We start from the raw sequence: 23,229 nt of genomic DNA, 5'->3' as shown, positions 1-23,229 counted from the left end.
GTATTGAGAAGTGGGAGGAGAGAAAGTAGAGGCAATCAGTGTAGACTGCTTTTTTTTTCAGGGAACTTGGTTGAAAAGGAGGAGAGATTTAGCATGATAACTTAAGGGCAAAGTGAAGTTTCTTTAAGGATGAGAGAGACTTAGGCATGTTTGAAGGCAGTAGGGAAAAGAAAGAGGGGATGGTTGAGGTTGAGGTTGGCCTTGGCAAGGAGAAGGAATGATATTTTCAGAGACTGAGGGAAAGGAGAAGAGAGTGTGTGTGTTGGGGGGTGATGGCAAGAAGTTTTGAGATGAAGAGAATGACAGATTAGGGAGCTTATGTAGAATGTCCTCAATTTCCTAAGTAATGTAAGAGGACTAATTATAAGTAATTTTTATTGGTAGAAATTAATATATTACTCCAAAGAAAAATATAAGAAGACATTCCTTCCTAAGCCTTTGCATAGGTGATAGGGTCTATAGATAGGGAATGTTACATAGAAGGCTTTGGATGTATTTTTTCCCTCTTATTCTGTTTTTCTTTTCTTGAAAAATCTTTGTTTTGGCTCTCTAGAAAGGAGGGGAGATTAGAGGAAGTCTAGGTGACTTAAAAACAAATGTCAATGAAATCTGTTAAAAATAAATTCATATATCAATAGTACCTGGACCTGTGAAGGCAATCACAGTCAAAATAGATCACTAGTTAGTGAAAATGGAACACCTGGGACAAGTAAAGACAAAAGGAAAGGTCAGGTAGATAGGAGGACCAGGAGAGTGGTGTTACAGAAGCCAAGCATAAGGGAATTAGTGAAGACTATGCTTAATCCTTGAAGAATCTGGGGGTAGAGAAGGTTGGAGTGGACAGGCATTGTTCTTTGCTGGCTTTTCATGGTGGATGGGGTGAAATTCGAGAGAAGACTGGGTATAGGCTACATGAGAGAGCTGAAGGGAGGGAAAATCCTGAGGGAGCAGCAGAGGTAAATGTTTCTTGCTTTTACTACTGCTATAATTGTTAATAATGGACTCTATTGTAATAATGATTATTACATGTAGAAATGAATGGGATAAATTGCTCAGCAAATTTAGGTAGGAACTCATCTTTGCTATGACTGCTCTGTAATATATTGGGGTGGGAGGAATTTGATTTGGCTCATCGTGATTTTGCTACTTTTTATCGAAATATAGATGATGAATCAACACAGAGGAACACAGTGAGCTTCCAAAGTGGAAAGCTGAGGATATTACTGTTAAAATTAAATAAGTAGTTTTATTTTGCTTAGAAATGAAAATTTCCATTTGGAACCTCTCTTTTCTTTTTCTTTTTTTTTAATACTATGATCACACACGCACACACACGTTCCTATTGCAATATTATAAATGTTTTATAGATGTCCTGTTTGAATCTTATTTCCTTTTTTTCCTGGGGTCTAGAAAGTAAATGCTGCTATATTTCTACTTAATAGTTTCTGGTCTTGTGATAGATTCTTCTAATCCTTTTAAAGGCCTCTTTCTAATGCAAATCTCTGATGTTATTTTATTAGCTGAAATGAGAGAAGGGAAGATTTTCTCCATTGTCAAAAACTTTAAAATTACTTTGTGTTTTATTTTAATTTCATTACATGAAACAAAAATACTTCCTATTCAATTTTTGACCAAAATTATATTTCCGTAATGAGCCTCCTTTGGATTATGTGAGAATCATTTTATGAACAGATAGTATGTTTTATGTTAAAGTTAGCCATATGTGCTCGGGTTTATGAGTGTACAATTGTTTCCTGTAGGAAAAGGAAGAAGGTATAGTGAAGCCACCCTCATAACAAAGCAAAACAGGACAGTTTTCCCTTCCCACTACTTAAAATGTTTGTGTCAGGGTGGCTAGGTGGCACAGTGAATTGAGCACTGGCCTTGGAGTCAGGAGGACCTGAGTTCAAATCCGGCTTCGGACACTTAACACTTACTAGCCATGTGACCTTGGGCAAGTCACTTAACCCCAATTGCCCTGCCTTCCCCACTCCAAAAAGCAAAAAAAAAAAAGTGTTTGTGTCTCGGTTCATTTTTAGCCTTGTTAAATCTATCACTACAGAGCCCAATCACAACATGAAAAATGTCAGCAATGTTTCTTAACTATCAACAATGTTGTTTTAATGATATAGTTTTGGAGCTGGGCATGGTGGTACATGTCTGTTCTCTCTGCTCCTAGGGGAGGCTAAGGCTGTTGGATTGCTTGAATTTGAAATTTTTGAACTACACTAGGTCTAAAGCTGTGGAAGTCCACAGTCAGTATGTCATCAATATGATGATCTTCCAGGAAGGGGCAGCCAGGCTGCTTAAGAAGGGGCAAACCAGCTCAGGGCAGAAACGGAGCAGGTCAAAACTATGTTGACACCAGTGGTGTTGGGCCCATGAGTGGTCACTGCATTTCCAACCTGGGTGAAATAGTGAAACTCAGTCTCAAAAAAAATTATTTTTGATTCCCACTTGTTTAAGAAGTTCTGGTGGTCTCAGACTTAATTTAATTTTTCAATTTTTTTGCTTTTTGGAGAGCAATTGGGGTTAAGTGACTTGCCCAAGGTCACACGGCTAGTTTTTGTGTTCTGTCTGAGGCACTTAATTTTAAACCTTCAGTCAATTAACAAGCATTTATTAGGTACCTACTATGTGCCAGGCACTGTGTCAGGCACTGAGAATACAAAGACAAAATCAAATTAGTCTCTGCCTTCAAGGAACTTTCCTTCTTTGGTGGAAATAACACATTCACATATAAAGCAATACAAAACATATACAAATGTAAACTTTGAAAGAAATATTTTGAAAATGCAGCTTCATAATTCAGCTACGAAACTTCAAATATCCTCAACTTTTCTAGGAATATTTCTTTACAATTACACATATTTTTTCAAGATACTTAATTATGGTATGCAAGGAACCCTAGGTTCTTAAAGATTATATAAAGAGAACATAAGCTTTAGCATGTTGTACCTTGTTGGAAAGACTTAAAGTGTAGTCCTGGTGATTGATTGAGATACCTGAGAACGAGTCTAGCCAAATAACAAGAAGCTCATGACGAACTTGCCACTAGGTGATGAATTCTTTGACATGATAACCATAAAACAAAGAAAAACTTAAAAATATTCTTCACGACCACCTTTTACTTCCTGTCACAGTGATACCAGGAAGAGCATTGAAAGGAGCAGAAAGTACTAAGAATCATACAGTTTTTAGACCAATCCAAAGGCTGGATGGCTCTTTCTATGAAGGATCAAGGGAGAACATGGATGAGAATTGTACAAGACAAGAAGACATGGGGGGGTTGTGATTTTCGTCAGTGGAAGGAGTGCCCATAACAGATGAGACCACAGACTTACTGAAGCATTTTTGAAGTGACCGTTAGAATCCCAGAACTGAGAGTGACTGACAAAGAGGGAGTTTATGGTAGAGATAAGGTGAGAGGTGTTTAGGTTTTTAAATTCCCATAAGTGTTTCTTCTAGTTGATCACTCATAATCAGAATGTATGTTCAGTTACATTAAAGCAGATTAAAGATAAAATGATTGCTCATAGCGTCTGGGACTGACCTAAGACAGTTTCTTTTTTTTTCTTTTGAGAGCAAGTGTGTCATTATTAACAGAATGTAAAAGGATTGGGTTTGAATTTTATTTTTTGAGGGGGGAAGGCAGGGCAATTGGGGTTAAGTGACTTGCCCAAAGCCACACAGCTAGTAAGTGTTGAGTGTCTGAGGTTGGATTTGAACTCAGGTCCTCCTGACTCCAGGCCCAGTGCCCTATTCACTGCGCCACCTAGCCGCCCCCTTGGGTTTGAATTTTACAGACACTGGCTGTGTGCTTTACATCTTGGTTTATATCTTTTCTTTAGTTTCCTCATTTATATAGGGTACAGGGAGTAGGCTTGGACCTGGGATTTCACTGGTATAGGGATCCTCCTGGATGATAAAACTCTCTCTACCAATGCAGGTTGGCACCTTCTATGAAATTTTATATTCTTAAGAAAGTTACCTGGAGCATGAGTGGTTAAATGACTTACCCAGAGCCCTTCAGCTAGGATGTGTCAGAGGCAGGACTTGAACCCAGATCTTTCTGACTTCAAGGCTGGTTCTCTATCCACTGTGCCATGCTAATAGTGTACTACTTGCTTCACAGCGTTGTTGATAGTAAAGTACTTTTACAAACTTTAAAGCACTATATAAATGTGAGTTGTTATTGTTATGTGAAACAGAGAGATATTGAGATATCAGTTAATGAACAAGCATTTTGCAAATGCCTGTCATACGCCAGGCAGCATGCAAGAAGTAAGGGGTACAGAAAAATGAAAAAGTCTCTCCAAGATCTTGCATTTGATCAGGGGAGAAAATATGTACACATATAAATACATGCAAAATAATTATATATGAAAGAAATTCAAAGTAAGTTGTTTTTTGTTTTTTCAGTGTGGGGAAGGAAGTATTAGCAACTGGGGGATAGAGATAAACACAGAAACCTGGAATTTTTGCTTTTCTTTATAGTAAGAGACAGAGTTATATGGTAAAACAGAAATCTGGATTTGAAGTTAGGACACAAGCATTCAAATCCAGGCTCTGACACTTTGCTTAGCAACCGTGGTCAGATTTACCTCTCTGAGCCTCAGTTTCCACATCTTTGAAATGGGACTAAGAATATTTGTGCTACTTCACCCTTGTGGTGAGGATTAAACATAAAGTGCCTTGCAAACCTTAGATTTAGTTCTATGTAAATGTGACTGGTGAGAGCATCTGTCTTCATCTTTCTCTTCTCTATACAGAGTCTACTGAAGGAAAGAAAGGGGTTAGAACTTTGGGTGGCATTTTCCTTATTGGAGGAATATGATCCAGGGGCATCTGCCCTATTAACAATTTATATATACATATATATATACATACATACACACATATATATATATATATATATATATATATATATATATATATATGAATAATAATTAATTGACAAAGAGGCTGAAGATGACTGGCTCTTGAGAGACATGAATGAGGAGTTCATGAAGGAGCTGAGGTCAGACCTTATGTATTTACACTCTGGTAAATACCTGATATAACTTTTATTATGAAAGCTTTATGACCTTTTATAGCGATGTAACTTCCTCATGTTTGTTATTTTTATCTCCCAAGTTTCTCTGTAGTCACTTAAAGCAAAATCCCTAAGGAAATCTTAGAAGGGCTGCAGGGCTTGCACAGAAGCAGGAGAATAAGGGAGAAATTGGGAATTGTGTTTCACTTCTGCAGAAGCAGGCCAGGGAGGAGAAAAGCTTTAGTCAGAGGGAAGAGATGTAGTGATAATCAGAGGAGGGTAAGCAGTCCAGTTCTTAAGGCCTGTAAGAGAGAAGAAGGTGGGGGTGGGGTGGTGAAAGAAATGTTGACTCAGAGACAAGAGTCTGCAGAGGCAAATGGAAGGTGAATGAGTTTTCCACACACCATTGTGCATTATATTTTATTTTTAGGCTCCTGTGACCATACTTTTGATACCAGTAGAATATAAACTTTTTTTTTTAAGCACTTGGGGTTAAGTAACTTGCTCAAGGTTACACGGCCAGTTATTTTTGTGTGGGTGCTGAGTATCTGAGGCTGGAACCGATCCCGGGTCTCCTGACTCTGGGGCCAGTGCTCTTACTGCAACACCTGGCCACCCCTTGAATATAAACTTCTTGAAGGCAAAGACTAACTCACTTTTATATTTGTATATAAATATATATTTGTATTATTAGCACAGTGCTTGGTACATAGTAAGTGATAAGTGATTGACTGAAAGAGGATCTTACTAGAAGAATTTTGAGTATTAAAAAACCCCCAACTACTTTTTTTTTCTTTTTAAAGCAATCAGGGTTAAGTAACTTGCTCAAGGTTACATGTCCAGGTGTTTCTGGGTGGGTTTTAAGTGTCTGAGCTTGGGATTCGATCTCCAGGTCATCCTGGCACTGGAGCCAGTGCTCTTACTCGCTGTGCTACCTGGCTGCCCCTCCCCAACTACTTCTTAATGAATATAAGAATTTGTGACTGTAACATGATGATGTTTAGTTCATATCTTGACAGAATCTAAATCCCACCCAGTCTTTGAGGCCTAGCTGAAATCCTTTGCCATGAAGCTTTTCCCTGTACTGCAGTTTGTGCTAATTCCTCCTTTGTTGAGGTCCATAATCATTTATAATCTCAGGTGGCAGAGTGGATAGAATATTAGACTTGATGTCAGGAAGACCTGAGTTTAAATTCTGCCCCAGATTCTTGTTAGCTGGGTGACCCTGGGAAAACTTACTTATTTTCTCTTAAGCCTTGTTTTCCTCAACTGTAAAATGGTAATAACAACAGCTCTGTTGGAAGGATTAGATAAGAGAGCATTATGTAAGTTTATTTTTGGAACCCTTAAAGCATTATAGAAATACGAGCTATTATTATTGTTTTTCCTTCCACATTCTAACACTTCATCATAGATTATACTCCTCACTGTTTTAGGTGAATTCTTTTTTTTTTTTTTTTTTTTTTTTGCTATATTCCTTGAGGGAAGGGCCCACACCTCACACCTTTTTTTTTCGTATTCTCCAAAGTGCAGGGTACATAGAAGGTGCCTGACAGATTCCTCTTAATCAAAATAAAAATTTTAAACATCAGCAGGCAGGTTAAAAATGCTTTTTCTTAATATTTGAAATGGTTTTGTTTCCCCTATTTGATAGAAGATTCATATCTGTAGTAGCCCATATGTTGGGAGATAAAAAATTCTTAAAAGTTTTCTTTGATAATTGCCCTACTATCTCCTAGTTCTTAAAAACAGACCAGCAATTGCATTGGTGGAAACATGCCTGCTAATGCAGCTTGCAACAACATTTCCATGCCTTCATAGGCATGAAAATCTGAGGATCCTCTGAGGGAAAGATATGAGCTAAATTCTGATGTTCCCAGGGGAAACCCTGAAAACGAAGGCACAAGTCAGATACTGATGTTCCCAAGGGAGACACTGACTGTGGGGAAAATGAGTCAAGGAGGTTTTAGAAAAAACAACAACCCACTAACCCTCCCAGGAGCGATGGATATGGGCCACCTATACTACATTGTTTTCACTCTGCTGTCATAGCCTTGAGAACCCAGAGCCTCCTCCATATCTTGTTGTGGAGCTGGAATAGGACTGGAATGGAAGGTTACTTTTGTTTGTCGACTTACCATTGAAATTTCATTAAGGAGATGAAAGCACAGTGAAAACCACATTAATTACATTCTTTGGAAATATTATTGAATAGCTTAAAATTTCAATAGGATTGCTAGAGTGTTTAACTGTTGCTATTATGGATGGGCTTGCCATTTATTGCGCCAGGAACAAGAGAAGTCTTTCTCTTTAGTTATTTAGTTTAGCTATTTTTTTCCCTTTTAGCTGGTGATTGAGAAAGAAATTATTTTGTATCTCTTTAAAGTTTGAGCACTTCTGCTCTGTCTTCTTACTTGGTTCTCTATTCATACCACCTAAGGCATAAATGGCTTCCCATGTTTCTTGATTTTTAGGTGGAGTGGATTCCTTCTTTGTGCCATTGCAATGCTTCTTGTGATATTCCCAATGTTTACTTTCCCAAAGAAGCTTCCCCCTCGACATAAGAAAAAGAAAAAGTCCTCTGATGGTGCTTCCAATGAGGAAGATGAGATCATGAAGGAGAAATCAAACAGCAGAGAGCAAGAAGGAGTTGGCTCTTCTATGGCATTTGGAAAGAATGTAAAAGGTAGGTAAAGTGTTCTTTTCAGAGAAGCAGAGGCTTAGCAGCTGAAAGTATTTGAACCTACAATCATTCACATGTGCATTGGAGACCTCCAATTGTTTATTTTGACTATATCATACCATATAACATATGGATTAAAAATACACATTTGTAAATGTAGCTTTTTATCTATTTGAATGTAAAATTGGTTAGTTATATCTCCCAGCAATTACTATTAAAATCCTGTAATCCCGCTTTCACATACAGAAATAGCCAATGCATTTAGGCTTCAAATATGAGCATTTTTGAATATGAGTTGAGATTATTTCAGAGATCTTAACTTATTTATTATATACCAGTTCATATATATATATACACATACAGATAGCTAGATAGGTAGATAGATAGATAGATACAGATATAGACTAAATAAGGATAAGAAAATATATAGGCTAAGAAATTTTAAAAATTTCACGTGTCACAAATCTGCTCTTAGTATCTAGTGGTTTGAAATTAATAAAATATCTGTTAATCCAAATAACTTGTAAATTAATCGTTTGCTACCCTTTCATAAGCCTTTGTCTCACTCCATAATTTTGTTAAAGAGAATCAAGCAACATCTGATTGATAGCTAATACATCAAATATTTATATGATATAGAAATATTAACTGTGGTTGACTCAGGGATGACATTTAAAAAACAGTTAAATGATAAAATTTGTATCAAAGAACTAGAATTCAAAAAATTATGGCAGTTAAAATGAATAAAATAGGTGTGCTAGTCATTATGGTTTTTTTTTTTTGCCTTTTTTTTTGGTGGGGGAGGGCAGGGCAGTTAGGTTTAAGTGACTTGCCCAAGGTCACACAGCTAGTAAGTGTGTCAAGTGTCTGGGGCCGGATTTGAACACAGGTCCTCCTGACTCCAGTGCTGGTGCTCTATTCATTGTGCCACCTAGCCACCCTGTCATTATGGTTTTGATGTTCTTAATTCCCACATCAACTTTTCCCCCTATTAGTCTAGAACAGAAGCTCTTTGGGTTTCCCTTTTTTGGTTTTTAATGTGGGGAACAACGTTGTCCACTTCACAGCAGTATAAGGGAGGTGGACATAAAAATATTTTTCTCCATATTCTTCATATTTGTATCCCTGGGCCTTAGCACAGTACCATGCACATTTAAAATTCAATTATTCTATGACATCGATAGAGATATGGGATATCAGTGATGTGGGTCTTAAGTTTCTGGTAAAGATTACAGTTTATCCATGGCTTCTCATCATATGCCATTCTTTCTTACATGTGACATAGGATCTACCCAACAGGTCCTTTGGCATTTTGGATAATGCTTGAGCTGCACGTTTGTTATGACTCATTCCAGGTACTTACCCAGAACTCCTCTTTTTCCACTCATACATTTCTTGCATATTCTTTATATGCCAGTTGTATTCAAGTAATCACTGTTAATATTGTAATAAAGTTGTTTATATCTACAATGAGTCTTTTAAAAAAATTTTATCTTGGGGTAGTTAAGTGGCATAGTGAATAGAGCACTGGCTCTGGAGTCAGAAGGACCTGAGTTCAAATTCGGCCCCAGACGCTTGACACTTACTGGCTGTGTGACATTGGACAAGTCATGTAACCCCAATTGCCTTGTGTTCCTTCCCCCCCCCCCAAAAAGAAAAAATTTATCTTTAACATTAAAAAAAATTGAGTTCTAAATTCTTTCCCTCCCACCAGCCCCTCTCCTACCCATTAAGAAGACAATCAATATATCAGTTATGCATGTAAAATATTCTAAAAATATATTTCTATATTAACCATGTCCCCAAAACGAAGAAAAATAAAGTGAAAAAAAAACCCAATTTCAATTTGCACTTAAGAGTTCATCAGTTCTCTCTGGAGGTGGAGAGCATTTTTCATCATGAGTCCTGTGGAATTGTCTTAGATCATTCATTGTATTGATCTGAGTAGCCAAGTCTTTCACAGTTCATCCTTGTAACAATATTGCTTTTACTGTGTCCAATGGTCTCCTGGTTCTGTTCACTTCACTCTGCATCAATTCATATAGGTTTTCCAAGCTTTTTATGAAGCCATCTGTTCATCATTTTTTATAGCACAATAGTATTCTATCACAATCATATACCACAACTTGTTTAGCTATTCCCCAATTGATGGGCATCCCCTGATTTCCAATTCTTTGCCACCACAAAAAAGAGCTGTTATGAATATCTTTGTACATATGGGTCCTTTTCCTTTTTCTTTGATATTTTTGGGATAGAGACCTACTAGTGGTATTGCTGGTGCAAAGATATGCACAGCTTGATAGCCCTTTGGGCATAGCTCCAGATTGTCCTTCAGAATAGCTGAATCTGTTTACAGTGCCATTCACAGGGCATTCACATCACTATTTCTCTACAGCCTCCCAACATTTGTCACTTTTCTTTTCTGTCATGGTAGTCAATCTGACAGGCATGAAGTAGTTTCCTCAAGGTTGTTTAATTTGCATTTCTTTCATCAATAATGGCCTAAAACATTTAAAAATATAACTCTAGATAGGTTTGATTTCTTTTTCTGAAAACTACCTGTTCATATCCTTTGGTCATTTTTCAATTGGTGAATGATTCTTATTTTTTACATTTGACTCAATTCCCTATATATTGTGAGGAATGAGGCTTTTTATCAGAGACACTAAAATTTTTTGATGTTACTTCATTTTCTATTGTGCCTTTTAGCAAGATGTAGTTTCTTTAATTATCTCTTTTAATTAGGATTGTTTTTGCTTTTGCTGTATCTGAGATCATGATTGCTACACCTGACTCTTTTTTCTTTTAACATCAGCTGAACCATAATAGAATCTTCTCAAGGTCTTTATTTTATTTTTTTTTGATCTTTATTAATTTGTTTGTTTACTTTGAGTTTATAAGATTCAATTCCCCAGTTCTTTGAGTTTCAAATTTTCTCCTCCTCCCTCCATACCCCCCCCCTTCCCCCCCCCCCCCCCCCCCCCCCGGTATAGGATGTGCAGATACTTTCACATTAGACATTTTTCAGGTTATAAAGAAGGATTTGTATCTTTTTTCAGGTTATGTTTTTCAGGCTATAAATTTTTAGGTTATAAAGAAGGAAAGTATCTGATGGAATAAACAATGGAAAAGAGGAAACCAAACCAAACAAGAAAAAGAAAGAGAGCAGGTGTTTGCTTCAATCTGCATTCAAACTCTGTTCTTTCTGGTTCTTTCTCTGAATGTAGACATCTCTCTCCATTATGAGTCTTTTGGAGTTTACTTATAGCCCTGCATTTCTGAGAAGCATCCAGTCTATCAAAGTTGGTCATCACACATACGTTATATCTGTAATTGTGTACAAATTTTTCCTGGTTCTGCTCTTCTCACTCAGCATCAGTTCATATAAGCCTCTCCAGGTAGCTATGAAGTTCATCTGCTCTTCATTTCTTATGGCACAATAGTATTCCATTACATTCATATACCATAACTTGTTTAGCCAATCCCCAATTGATGGGTATCCCCTTAATTTCCAATTCTTTGCCACCACAAAAAGAGCTGCTATAAATATTTTTGTACATGTAGGTCTTCCTTCCGCTTCTATAATCTCTTTGGGATACAACCTTAGAAGTGGTATTGCTGGGTCAAAGGATATGAAATTACTTATAGCCCTTTGGGCATAGTTCCAGATTGCTCTCCAGAATGGTTGGATCAGTTCACAACTCCACCAGCAATGTATTAGTATTCCAATTTTTCCACATCCTCTCCAGCATTTATCATTTTCCTGTTTTGTCCTCTTAGCCAATCTGATCGGTGAGATGTGATACCTCAGAGTTGTTTTGATTTGCATTTCTCTAATCAATAGTGATTTAGAGCATTTTTTCATATGCTTATAGATATCTTTAATTTCTTCCTCTGAGAACTACCTGTTCATATCATTTGACCATTTATCAATTGGGGAATGACTTGTATTCTTATAGATTTTACTCAGTTCTCTGTATATTTTAGAAATGAGGCCTTTATCAGAGTCATTGGTTGTAAAAATTCTTTCCAAATCTCTCACTTCCCTCTTAATCTTGGTTACATTGGCTTTGTTTGTACAGAAGCTTTTCAGTTTCATGTAATCAAAGTTATCCATTTTGCATTTTATAATGTTCTCTAATTCTTGTTTGGTCATGAAATCTTCCCCTTTCCATAAATCTGACAGTTAACTATTCTTTGCTTTCCCAGATTGCTTACGGTATCATCCTTTATACCTAGATTACGCACCCATTTAGACTTAATTTTGGTATACGGTGTTAGATAATGGTCTATGCCCAGTTTCTACCATACCATATTCCAGTTTTCCCAGCAGTTTTTGTCAAATAGGGAGTTCTCATCCTAGAAACTGGAGTCTTTGTGTTTATCAGAGAGTAGATTACTATAGTCATTGACTGCTGAGTCTTGTGTATCCAATCTATTCCATTGATCCACTACTCTATTCCTCAGCCAGTACTAAGTAGTTTTGATGACTGCTGCTTTGTAATACAGATTAAAATCTGGTATAGCTAGGCCACCTTCCCTAGCATTTCTTTTAATTAATTCCCTTGATATTCTGGACCTTTTGTTCTTCCAAATGAATTTTGTTATTATTTTTTCTAGGTCTATAAAGTAATATTTTTGTAAATTGATTGGTATGACACTAAATATGTAGTTTAATTTAGGTAAAATTGTCATTTTTATTATATTAGCTCAGCCTAGCCATGAGCAATTGATGTTTTTCCAATTAGTTAGATCTGACTTTATTTGTGTGAAAAGTGTTTTGTAGTTGTGTTCATATAGATCCTGGGTTTGTTTTGGCAGGTAGATTCCCAAATATTTTATAATGTCTACAGTAACTTTAAATGAGATTTCTCTTTCTATCTCTTGCTGTTGGGTTTCATTAGAAATATACAGGAATGCCAAGGATTTATGTGGGTTTATTTTATATCCTGCAACTTTGCCAAATTTATTTATTGTCTCAAGTAGTTTTTTACTTGATTCTCTAGGCCACTATTCTTTCTAGTGTTTTTTAATAGGAATGGATGTTGTATTTTGTCAAAAGCCTTTTCTGCATCTATTGAGATAATCATGTGGTTTTTTGCTAGTTTTATTGCTGATTTGATGAATTATACTGATGGTTTTCCTAATATTAGTTTCCAATTAGTTTTTAGTCTATCTTTTCATGGCCCTTTATTGCATATGATTTTTATTGCATCATGATTTGAGAATGATGCATTTAATATTTCTGCCTTTCTGCACTGAATTGTGAGCTTTTTATGTCCTAGTACATGGTCGATATTTGTGTATGTGCCATGTACCACTGAGAAGAAGGTATATTCCTTTTTATCCCCATTCAGTTTTCTCCAGAGATCTATCATACCTACCTTCTCTAAAATTCTATTCACCTCCTTAACTTCTTTCTTGTTTATTTTGAGGTTGGATTTATCAATCTCAGAGAAGGGGAGATTAAGGTCCCCCACTAGTATAGTTTTGCTCTCTATTTCTTCCTCTAATTCCCTTTCTCTTCTAGGAATTTGGATGCTATACCACTTAGTGAATATATGTTAATTAATGATATTGCTTCCTTCTCAATGGTGCCTTTTAGCAGGATATAGTTCCCTTCCTTATCTCTTATAATTAGATCAGTTTTTGCTTTTGCTTTATCTGAGATAAGGATTACTACCCCTGCTTTTTTTTACTTTAGCTGAGGCATGATATATTTTACTCCAGGCTTTAACCTTTACCCTGTGTGTATCCCTCTGTTTCAGATGTGTTTCTTGTAAACAGCATATTGTAGGATTATGGTTTTTAATCCATTCTGATACCCACCTCTGTTTTATGGGAGAGCTCATCCCATTCACTTCCACAGTTATGATTACTATCTATCTCTTTCCCTCCATCCTATTCCCTTCCCTGTTTATACTTTTATTTTTCTCATTCTCCCTTCCCCTCCTTAATAGTTTTCTTTTTGACCACTGCCTCCCTCAGTATTCCCTTCTTATCAGCCCCCCTCCTTTTTCCTCCCTTCCCCCTTACTTCTTCCCTCCCTTTTAACTATCCCACCCCTTTCATTGCCCTTCCCCCTCCTACTGCCTGTAGGATATTTTTGTATTTAATGTAGTATGTTATTTCTTCTTCAAACCAAAGTGACAGGAACAGGTTTCATGTAAAGCTCCTCTCCCTCCTCTCTTTCCCTCTATTATGATATGTTTTGTGTCTTTTTTTTGGAGGGCAATTGGGGTTAAGTGACCTGCCCAAAGTCACACGGCTAGTAAATGTTAAGTGTCTGAGGCTGGATTTGAACTCAGGTCCTCCTGACTTCAGGGCCAGTGCTCTACTCACTCTGCCACCTAGCCACTCCTTTGTGTCTCTTCTTGATAGGGTCCTATGCTTAACTGGTTGTGTTATTCCCTCCTTGCACCAGAACCAATGAGGGAAAAGCTCATATTATACTCACCTCCCTCCCTTCTTTCCGTCTGCTATATTGTTTTTAAGCCTCTTTGTGTGGCATAATTTACCCTTTTCCACTTCATTCTTTCATCTTCTTCCATTGCAGTCCCTTTGTAGCCCTTAATAAGGTTTTTTAAAATCATCATTTTGTGTAATTTATACCCATACCCTCTACTTGTCTATAAACAGTTTGCTCTTATTAAATGACACGGTGTGTGTGCGTGTGTGTGTTTTCCTTGTTTACCTTTCTATGTCTCTCTTGCATCACGTAATTGGAGGTTGAATTTTCCATTGAGCTCTGGCTTTTTCATCAGGAAGTTCTGGAAATCTGTTATATTGTTGAATGACCATCTCCTTGTCTGGAAGAATATGTTCAGTTTCGCTGGGTAGGTGATCCTTGGTTGTAACCTGAGCTCTTTTGCCTTGGGAAAATTGTATTCCACTTCCTCTGATCTTTCAGTGTAGAGACTGCCAGATCCTGTGCAATCCTCACTGTGCTTCTGTGATATTTGAGTTGTTTCTTTCTGGCCACTTGTAATATTTTCTCCTTTACCTGGTAGTTCTGGAGTTTGGCCACATCATTTCCTGGACTTTTCAATTTGGGATCTCTTTCAGGAGGTGTCAGGTGGATTCTTTCAATTTCTGTTTTACCGTCTGCTTCTAGTATCTCAGGACAGTTTTCTTTGATTAGTTCTTGGAAGATGTTGTCCAGGCTCATTTTTTCATCATGATTTTCTGGTAGACCTATGATTCTCAGATTATCTCTCCTGGATCTGTTTTCCAGGTCAGTTATTTTTCCATTGAGATTTTTTATCTCTTTTTCTAATTTTTCATCCTTGATGTTTTGTTTGACTAATTCTTGGTTCCTCATAGAGTTATTCACTTCAATTTCATTGATTCTAGTTTTTTGTGAATTATTTTCCTTGGTTAGTTTTTGAAGCACCTTTTCCATATCACACATTTTTCTTTTTAAGGAGCTGTTTTCTTCATTATAATGTTTTTCTAATTTTGTGATTTTGATTTTAAAAGAATTATTCATTTTATCTTCTATTTGTCTAATTTGGTTTTCAAAGTTCCTTCTGAGCTCATCTAATAATGCTTTCTGTTCTTGAAACCAGTTCCCTGTTGAGGCTTCAGCTGTGGGTGTGGAGTCAGTACTGTCTCCCTCTGAATTTGATTTTACTGTCTAAGGTTCTTATTTAAAATTGAAAACAATTGCTATGTTTTCAGGGTGGGGGGGGATTGGAGCAGCTGGGGCTCACTCTGCCATCCTGGTCCCTGGAGGTCCAGATAGGGGCTTTTTAAATTTCTGGCCTGTGGATTGGTAGTCCCAGGAGTAGCTGCTGCCCCTGCCAGGGGCCATGCATTTGATTCTTACCCTGCTCCATCCAGTCCCAGCCCTTTGGTGATAGGTCTGGCAGTGGTCCTTGTGGTTGGTGGGTCAACTTGTTGCCACATTGATCAGGCCTCATCCGGGGGCCTCAGTGCCACCCAGGGTCATCTTCCAGGCCTCCAGGTCTTTATTTTAACTCTTTCTGTTTTCTTTCTTTTTATTTTGAGTGTGTTTCTTGTAAATAATATATTATCAGATTCTAGTTTCTAATCCGTTCTACCATCTACTTCCATTTTATGGGTGATTTCATCCCATTCACATTCTGTTCATCAGAATTATGATTACTAATTGTGTATTTCCTTTCATACTATTTTCTTCTGTTTATCCTGCTCTGTCTCTTTTTTTTACCCTGTTCCTCCCCAAACATCATTCTAATCACTGCCTTCCTTAATCTATCCCACTCTTTATCATTTTCACTCTTTTCCTTATCCTTTTCCTCTCTTCCTTCCCTGTTGAGTAAGATGGATTTCTTTACCCAACTGAGTATATATATATGTATATATATACATATATATTCTCCCCTATTTGAACCAATTCCAGTGAGAGTGAGGTTAAAGCATTGCCTATCACTCTCCCTATTTTCCCCTCCATTTAACAGCTCTTCCTTATGTACCTCATTTATGTGAGATAGTTTTCCACATTCTTTCCTCTTCTCACAATGTATCCCTCTTTAACAACCCTTCATTTGTTTTACAATCATTCCAACATAATTAGCTCAACCCATCCTCACTGCATGCTTTCTGTCTATGCAAATTGCCCTAATAAAGATAAAGTTCTTAGGAGTTACATGTATCTTCTCATATAAAATTATGAACAGTTTAACCTTATTATAGGTCCCCTATGATTTCTCTTTCATGTTTACCTTTTTATATTTCTCTTGAGTCATGTGTTTGAATGTGAGATTTTCTATTCTGCTTACGTTTTTTCATCAAGGATACTTGAACATCCTCTATTTCATTAAATGCCCATTTTCCCCAGAAGAATTATGCTTGACTTTGCTGGGTAGACTATTTTTGATTGTAATCCTAGCCTATTTTCTTTCTGGAATCATATTACAAGTCTTCTGCTCATTTAATATGGAAGCAGCTAAATCCTGTGTGGTCCTGAATGTGGTTCCATGATTTTTGAATGATTTCTTTCTAGTTGTTTGCAATATTTTCTCCTTAACTGAGAGCTCTGGAATATGGGTATAATATTCCTAGGAGTTTTCCTTTCGGGATCTCTTTCAGGAGGTTATTGGTAGATTCTTTCAGTTTCCATTTTACCTCTTGGATCTAAGATATCAAGGGCCTGCCCACTATGTGCCAACACCACTCTTGAGGCTGCTTCACCCTAAACCCTTACTCTTTAATTTCTGTTTTGAAAAAAAACCTGGAAAATATTTGTAGATAATAATATTTGTTAAGATAATATCAGTAAAGCACTCTTAGTAAGTCCGTCCTTCCTTCCTTCCTTCCTTCCTTCCTTCCTTCCTTCCTTCCTTCCTTCCTTCCTTCCTTCCTTCCTTCCTTCCTTCTTTCCCTTCCTTCCCTCCCTCCCTCCCTCCTTCCCTCCTTCCTTCCTTCCCTCCTTCCTTCCTTCCTTCCTTCCTTCCTTCCTCTCCCTCTGTTCATATAGGGAATCCTATCCTTACCTGTGGGTGCTCTGCCCAGAGGAATATAAATTTTGATTGTTGAAACTTCTCAACATGTCTTGGGGTTTATGGGCTAGATTTCTTTCTTTTTTTCTTCTTCTCTACTTATTTATTCTACCATTAAAAAAGAAAATTGGGACAGTTAACTCTTTTGCCTCCAGTAGTTTCATTTATGATTTCTTGAAATACAGCACTGGAAAACCAGGCTTTGATAAAACTTATTGGGATTCAAATTAAGCTACTTGACCATGCCTTAAACCCAAGTCACTCTGGCTCTTACTGATTGGCCAATAATAGGTCCCAGTCCAAACCTCACTTGGTCATTGTTTGGTCTTTGATGGCTCAGAGTGAGTATAAATAGCAATTGTTTCTGTTTTGACCAGAAACTCTTAGGGTCTTCCCCCCCCCAGATTGATTTTTTTTTGCCTACTCTTTTACCTAGGCCATTTTTGCCTCATTTCTTACCTAGGTCTTAATTGTTGAATGGACTTTGCCTCAGACAAACTGAGACCTGGGAAAGACCTTAGCTTAAAAATGCCAAGGTTTCCTACTACATTAAGGCTATCTCCAGGTCATCCTGAAGTATATCTTGCCACTAGACCCAGATGGCTCCAGAAGAGAGAGTGAGGTTGGTGACTTTGCATGGCCCTGCCTCACTTAAATCCAATTTATTTACAAGAAGTCAACACATGGCCTTTCTGACATCATTGGTTCTCTTTGAGAATGAAGGACAAATAACAACAACAATGATCTGATGTGTATCTTGTATGATCACAATATATTTATGGGATATACCTTTTTGTAGGAAAGCCTTTAAGATTTCATTTGTTTTTTTTTACTGAATCACCTATTTCTTTATTTAACAGTAAACATATTGGGAAATTGTAATATTTACAATTTTGATTCTTTTAAGTTTGCATTTATTTTATGATTCATACATACAATGGGTGGGAGAGTATCAGTATTAAAAAGATGTAAGTCTATTGGGATTGTTGAAAGTACTGTGCTATTTCCCAAATTCTCAAACGCCTTTCAGTCAATTATATAACTCTAAAGATATAGTATGCTATAGGAGATCATTTGCAAAAGTTTGATTCCTTCTCATATTTTAATTAAGGAAGGATATCCTAAATATACTTATATATTTTTCTCATCAAGATCTTACACAGATGCAAAAAAAAATGCAAGTCAGTTGCTTGATTGCCTCTAAATCTCCGTTATTTTTTAAAGTAATTTAAATTTTTTTTTAAAGTACATGGACTGTTTCCTTGCTTTGGAATATCTTAGATTGGGCCCTTAATGCTTTCCTCTATTCTATTTCCTCTGACATTGATTTCCTTAGTGTAAAATAATGATTTCCTCAGCTTTAGTTTAGTTTCTCTTCCCAACTTCATCTTTTTGAGTATCATTTTTATTTCTACTTATAGTCCTTGGAGTCTTGAAAGGTTAGAGCCCAAATGTAGTGGCTCCACTATCATCAGTAATGAGATTAGACAGGCATAGAAGCACTGAGAAATTAATTTCATGTTCCATCTGTTTTTTTGTCCTCCCTCATGTTTCACCTATGAATGCTCTTAGGATGACCTGCCTTAGTTGTGTTTCATATCAGGCTTTCTTCACAATTTGGAACTCTTTGTTGCAGTATTCTGGAATGGTTGAACCAATATCTAGCTTCCACAGCAGTGAATTAGTATGCCTATATTTTTTATAATCCTTCCCATGCTCATTTTAAAAATAAAACATTCTCAGGGGGTGGCTAGGTGGTGTGGTGAATAGAACACCGGCCTTGGAGTCAGGAGGACCTGAGTTCAAATCCGGCCTCAGACACTTAACCCAAAAACTAGCCATGTGACCTTGGGCAAGTCACTTAACCCCAATTGCCCTTCAAAAAGCAATATACTACCTTAAAAAAGAGAGCACATACAATTGTCTTATCTCATATAATTTAATTTCTGTTTCAAGTTATTGATAAAGAAATATCAATGCATGAAAAATCAACTACTGTTGAGTTTCATATTTATTTACCTTTGAAAGCTGCAAAGACTCTTTTTGGCCACTAGAGCTAACACAGAGAGTGAGACTTTCATGATCAATTGATATGATCAATTTTTCTAGCTATACCTTGTAAATTATGCAACACATAAGCTGTTTTAAATGAGATGAAAAAGGGAGGTGTGATTTTGAGTGTTCTTGCTTCAGCTACATGTAAGAAGGTTAAACCTTTTACAAGATGTTGATTACTTTAATATCTTGTGAACTAAAAGTACACTTAAAACATTAAGGATACCTGATCAATTTTCTGAGAGCTGAGCTCATATCTTTGAAGTCATTACATCTTGACAGTACAGCTACCTAAAAATTCTCTAAGTTATTGCTTTTGATGTCTAGAAAACTTAAGAAAGTTTCCTGTCTTTATCTATTTGTGATCTTTTATGTTTACTTATATTGATAATTAGAACAAAAATTTATAGGCCCTTCTCTCTGTTAGGTCTCCATCTCCCATTATAAGTGCAGTATAATTTAAAATCTATAGAATCTGCAGGAATTTTGGAGGTTGTGACTAAATTGAGTTAGCTAAAATTGAGTTAGCTACACTGAATCTGGCAGCCACGTGTAAGGTGACCATAGGAGAGAGACCCCATGAATATATTTGAGTAAAGAAGTTCAATCAGCATCCTCTGAATCTTTGTTAGAAAGTATTACTTGTGGCATGTGCTTGACAGGAAGAATCACATATACCTGTCTGTTACACATTTGCAACTTAAGACAGCCTTACTGATGTAGACAATATATCTTGTGAAGTAAGGAGGCAGAGAGTAAATATTAACAGAGTCTACTAAATATGATTTGAATAACATATAGAGGATGCTTTCCTCATATTCTAAGTGTGGAAAGGACATTCGATTTTGTATCCACACTTGGACAGATAAAAAGGAACATTGTTCAGTGTCAATTTCTAATAAACAAATGGGTTTTGTTGGTCAAGGATTGTGAAGGGTCCGTTTCATAACTGAGAATGTTACTTATGTTAACTGTGGGTGAATGGGTTAAGATTTTTTTTGGAAAAAAGGTGAATCTGCCCTTGTGGTGATTGTGGGACTAAAAATTGTCAATATGATTGTGATCATTAGCATTTCGCAAATTGAGAGGCAGTATGACCTCATAAAGAACTGGCCTTGGTGCTAGGAAGACCTGAGTTCAAGTCCTGTCTCTGACAAATGCTAGCCCTGGGCAAATCATTTAATTTCTTAGTGCAGTTCTCTAATATTATGTAAGTTGCAGAGAAGGTTATAGTCTGCACTGGTAAATAAGTTCTTTACTCTAATGAGATAACCAGTCCAGTACAAATTCCTAAGAGATTATTATTAATAATAGTAGAAAAAGAAAAGCAGGATGTACTTGTATCTATATGTGTAGGAGGGTGAGAGGAGAGACGGTTGGGAGCAGTGGTGGTATAGAGCTTATAATCAGTGATTCTACGTAATTGTCATCTTCCAAGGAGAGGAGAAGGATGGAGCCATTAAGAGTTGGTGACCGTTGGGTAGTCTCTTTTAAGAATTTCCTTTTGTTTGTCTCTAACACACAGATAAAACTAGACAATGAGAGGTACAGGAAAGGCAAAAAAATTAAATATCAACATGTTCAAGGAAATGCACATCTATATACATATAAGATTTATTAGACTTAGACTATAAAATAAGTGATAAATACACCTAGGTAACTAGGTGGCACAGTGAATGAAGTGCTGAATCTGAAGTCAGTAGGTCCTGCATTCAAATCCAGTCTTAGCCATTCGCCAACTTTGTGTCCCTGGGCAAGTCACTCAGTTGCTCTCAGTTTCCTTATCTGCAAAATGGGGATAATAATAGCACCTACTTCACAGGCTTGTTGTGAGGATCAAGTGAGATAATATGTAAAGTGCTTTGTATACCTTAAAGTGTTATGGACTATTATTAGCATTATTATTATTACTATAAACACTTACACTTAGGATGTGCTTGCTTTCCCTATCCCTTTAAAATATCAGAAGACTTTCAAGTTTAAAAATAATTTGACCTTAAGAATCGGCTATGAGATAAATAAATGAATAAATAAACATTAAAATAGGAAGCTCAAGAACTTGTCTTATGCAGTGTCAAATTCTGTCTTCATTCAGCTGCAGTTTAGAAACAGGTACAATGTCACGTGACCAGTTTGCACTTACTAAATATTTATGGTCTCTTTTGAAATTATTGTATTATTAAAATAGTATTTCCTTGTTTTTTTTTTAAACCCCAAATTGTTCTTAGGAATGGTAAGTTAATAAAGGTTCAGGTTTTTGTTGCATTGAAGCTACTGTTGCAGAGCAATATTCTACCTTAAATTTTTATAACTTTTGTTTTACAACACTTTCATTTCAAAATATATTCCATTCTCTCCCCTCCCCAGAGAGCTATTCCTTTCAATAAAGAATTTAAAAAGGAGGAAAAAATGCAGCTCAGCAAAATTAACCTACAAAAATCAGCTGAATCCAACAATATATACAGTGCTCTACACCCATAATTCCTTACCTCCAAAAAGAAGGGAGGGAGATGCATTTTTTTCCTCTCTTCCTTAGGGCCAGATTATGTTAACTTTTTGCTGCTGTTGTTTCCGCTGCTACCTACTCTTTCTTCTCATTTTCCCCTCTCTTCTCTTTCTCATGCCTTCTTTTTCTTCTTCTCTCCTTCCCCAACTAGCAGGCTTAGTAGGATTTAATAAGCTTAAATAATTACATAATGGCAGAAAACTTCAGTACTTTAGTAGATTCATTTCTTTAGAGGGGATATTGCCTCTACCAAAACAGATCATAACTGCGCTGTCCCATAATATAGTGATATTTTATCTGCGTTTCTGTGATTTAAAAAAAATTTTTCCCTGGTAGCCAATCTTCTAGTGATGTTCCTTTCTACTTAGTTGGGCTGGTCCTTAGTCAGATATATAATGCAATGCTGGATTCATGTTCAGGGCCTTTTCAGCTTGTCAGGACCTGCCAGAGATGAATTCCACTAGATTAGCCTTCAGAAACAAGGATTGCCTTCAAACCATCATCAATCATCAGAATAATAGGGAGCTGGTAGAGGTATGAAAGAATAGGAGAGAATTGTTAGAAATTAGGAAAATTTTATGGCTAATAGAATTTCCATATAATCAAGAACAAACGTATGAGCAGAAGACGTGTGTGCTATGCAGAGGCACGTGTCTATAATTAGTGCATGCTCCTGTCTCTTGATTTGCGATTTCTTTATTTTAAGTAGATAATAGTAGAATTAGGGTTGTAAATAATGAGATGTTTTTCATTCCCCCTCTAACCATCATCCATTCTTTGGTCAGATTTGCAGTTCCTAAAGCATAAGTCTGTACTTCCCATCTCTCATAGTTACTTGTCTTTAGTCCCATTCACACCTGCTTGTTCTTTTCCAGAATGCTTTTTTCCATCCATCAAACCACTCTTCTCTGCTCATTCTACTAGCCCATTTCCAGTTTTACCTCTTCCCTGAAGTTCTTCCCCTCTGCTGGAAATAACCTCTCCCTCTTCTGATCTGCAATAAAACATTGTTCCTCTACTATGCATTCATTTTATTATATTTGTATTATAGCATTTGTATACATGTCTTATCTTCCCTTCCAGATTACAAATTCTTTGAGGGCACAGGCCCTGTTCTTTTCATCTTTCTATCTCTCAATACCTTGCGTATGCATGATAGGTACTTTAAAATGTTTGTTAATTGAAGACTTTCTCCAAAACCCACTTCAAAGAAGAATCATCTTCTAGAAGGTTTAGGTAAGGCATTTTTCCTCTCTCTAAAACCTCTACTATTGATTACTGTACAGTTGCTTAAGATAATTCTCCTTAACTAGACATAGTCAAGAATTTCCAACTAGGAAATAAAACAGATGGCAAAAACAGAAAGCAAAAAAAAAAAAACAAAACGTAGGGAGCAAGCAGGGGGTTCCTATGATACCTGCTTGTGTGATGTGATAGGGATGCCTGAAATTAGAGTATGAGCACCTGA

The 23,229-nt window shown here is 36.7% G+C and overlaps 1 protein-coding gene across 1 annotated transcript in view; it reads left to right on the top strand.

The window, feature by feature from the left end:
• Window positions 1–23,229, top strand: part of SLCO5A1 (solute carrier organic anion transporter family member 5A1) — a 171,762-nt gene that overhangs the window by 77,894 nt on the left and 70,639 nt on the right. The window contains exon 4 of the mRNA XM_069100092.1: window positions 7,510–7,721. Coding sequence (XP_068956193.1) covers window positions 7,510–7,721 — 212 coding nt within the window. The remainder of the gene's footprint in view (window positions 1–7,509; window positions 7,722–23,229) is intronic.

The sequence above is a fragment of the Petaurus breviceps genome, unplaced genomic scaffold (assembly GCF_028583685.1).
Source record: "Petaurus breviceps papuanus isolate PSGF00001 unplaced genomic scaffold, PetGlider_PUasm1.0 38, whole genome shotgun sequence".
Taxonomy (NCBI): domain Eukaryota; kingdom Metazoa; phylum Chordata; class Mammalia; order Diprotodontia; family Petauridae; genus Petaurus; species Petaurus breviceps.
This window is presented reverse-complemented; position numbering and strand designations above follow the sequence as displayed.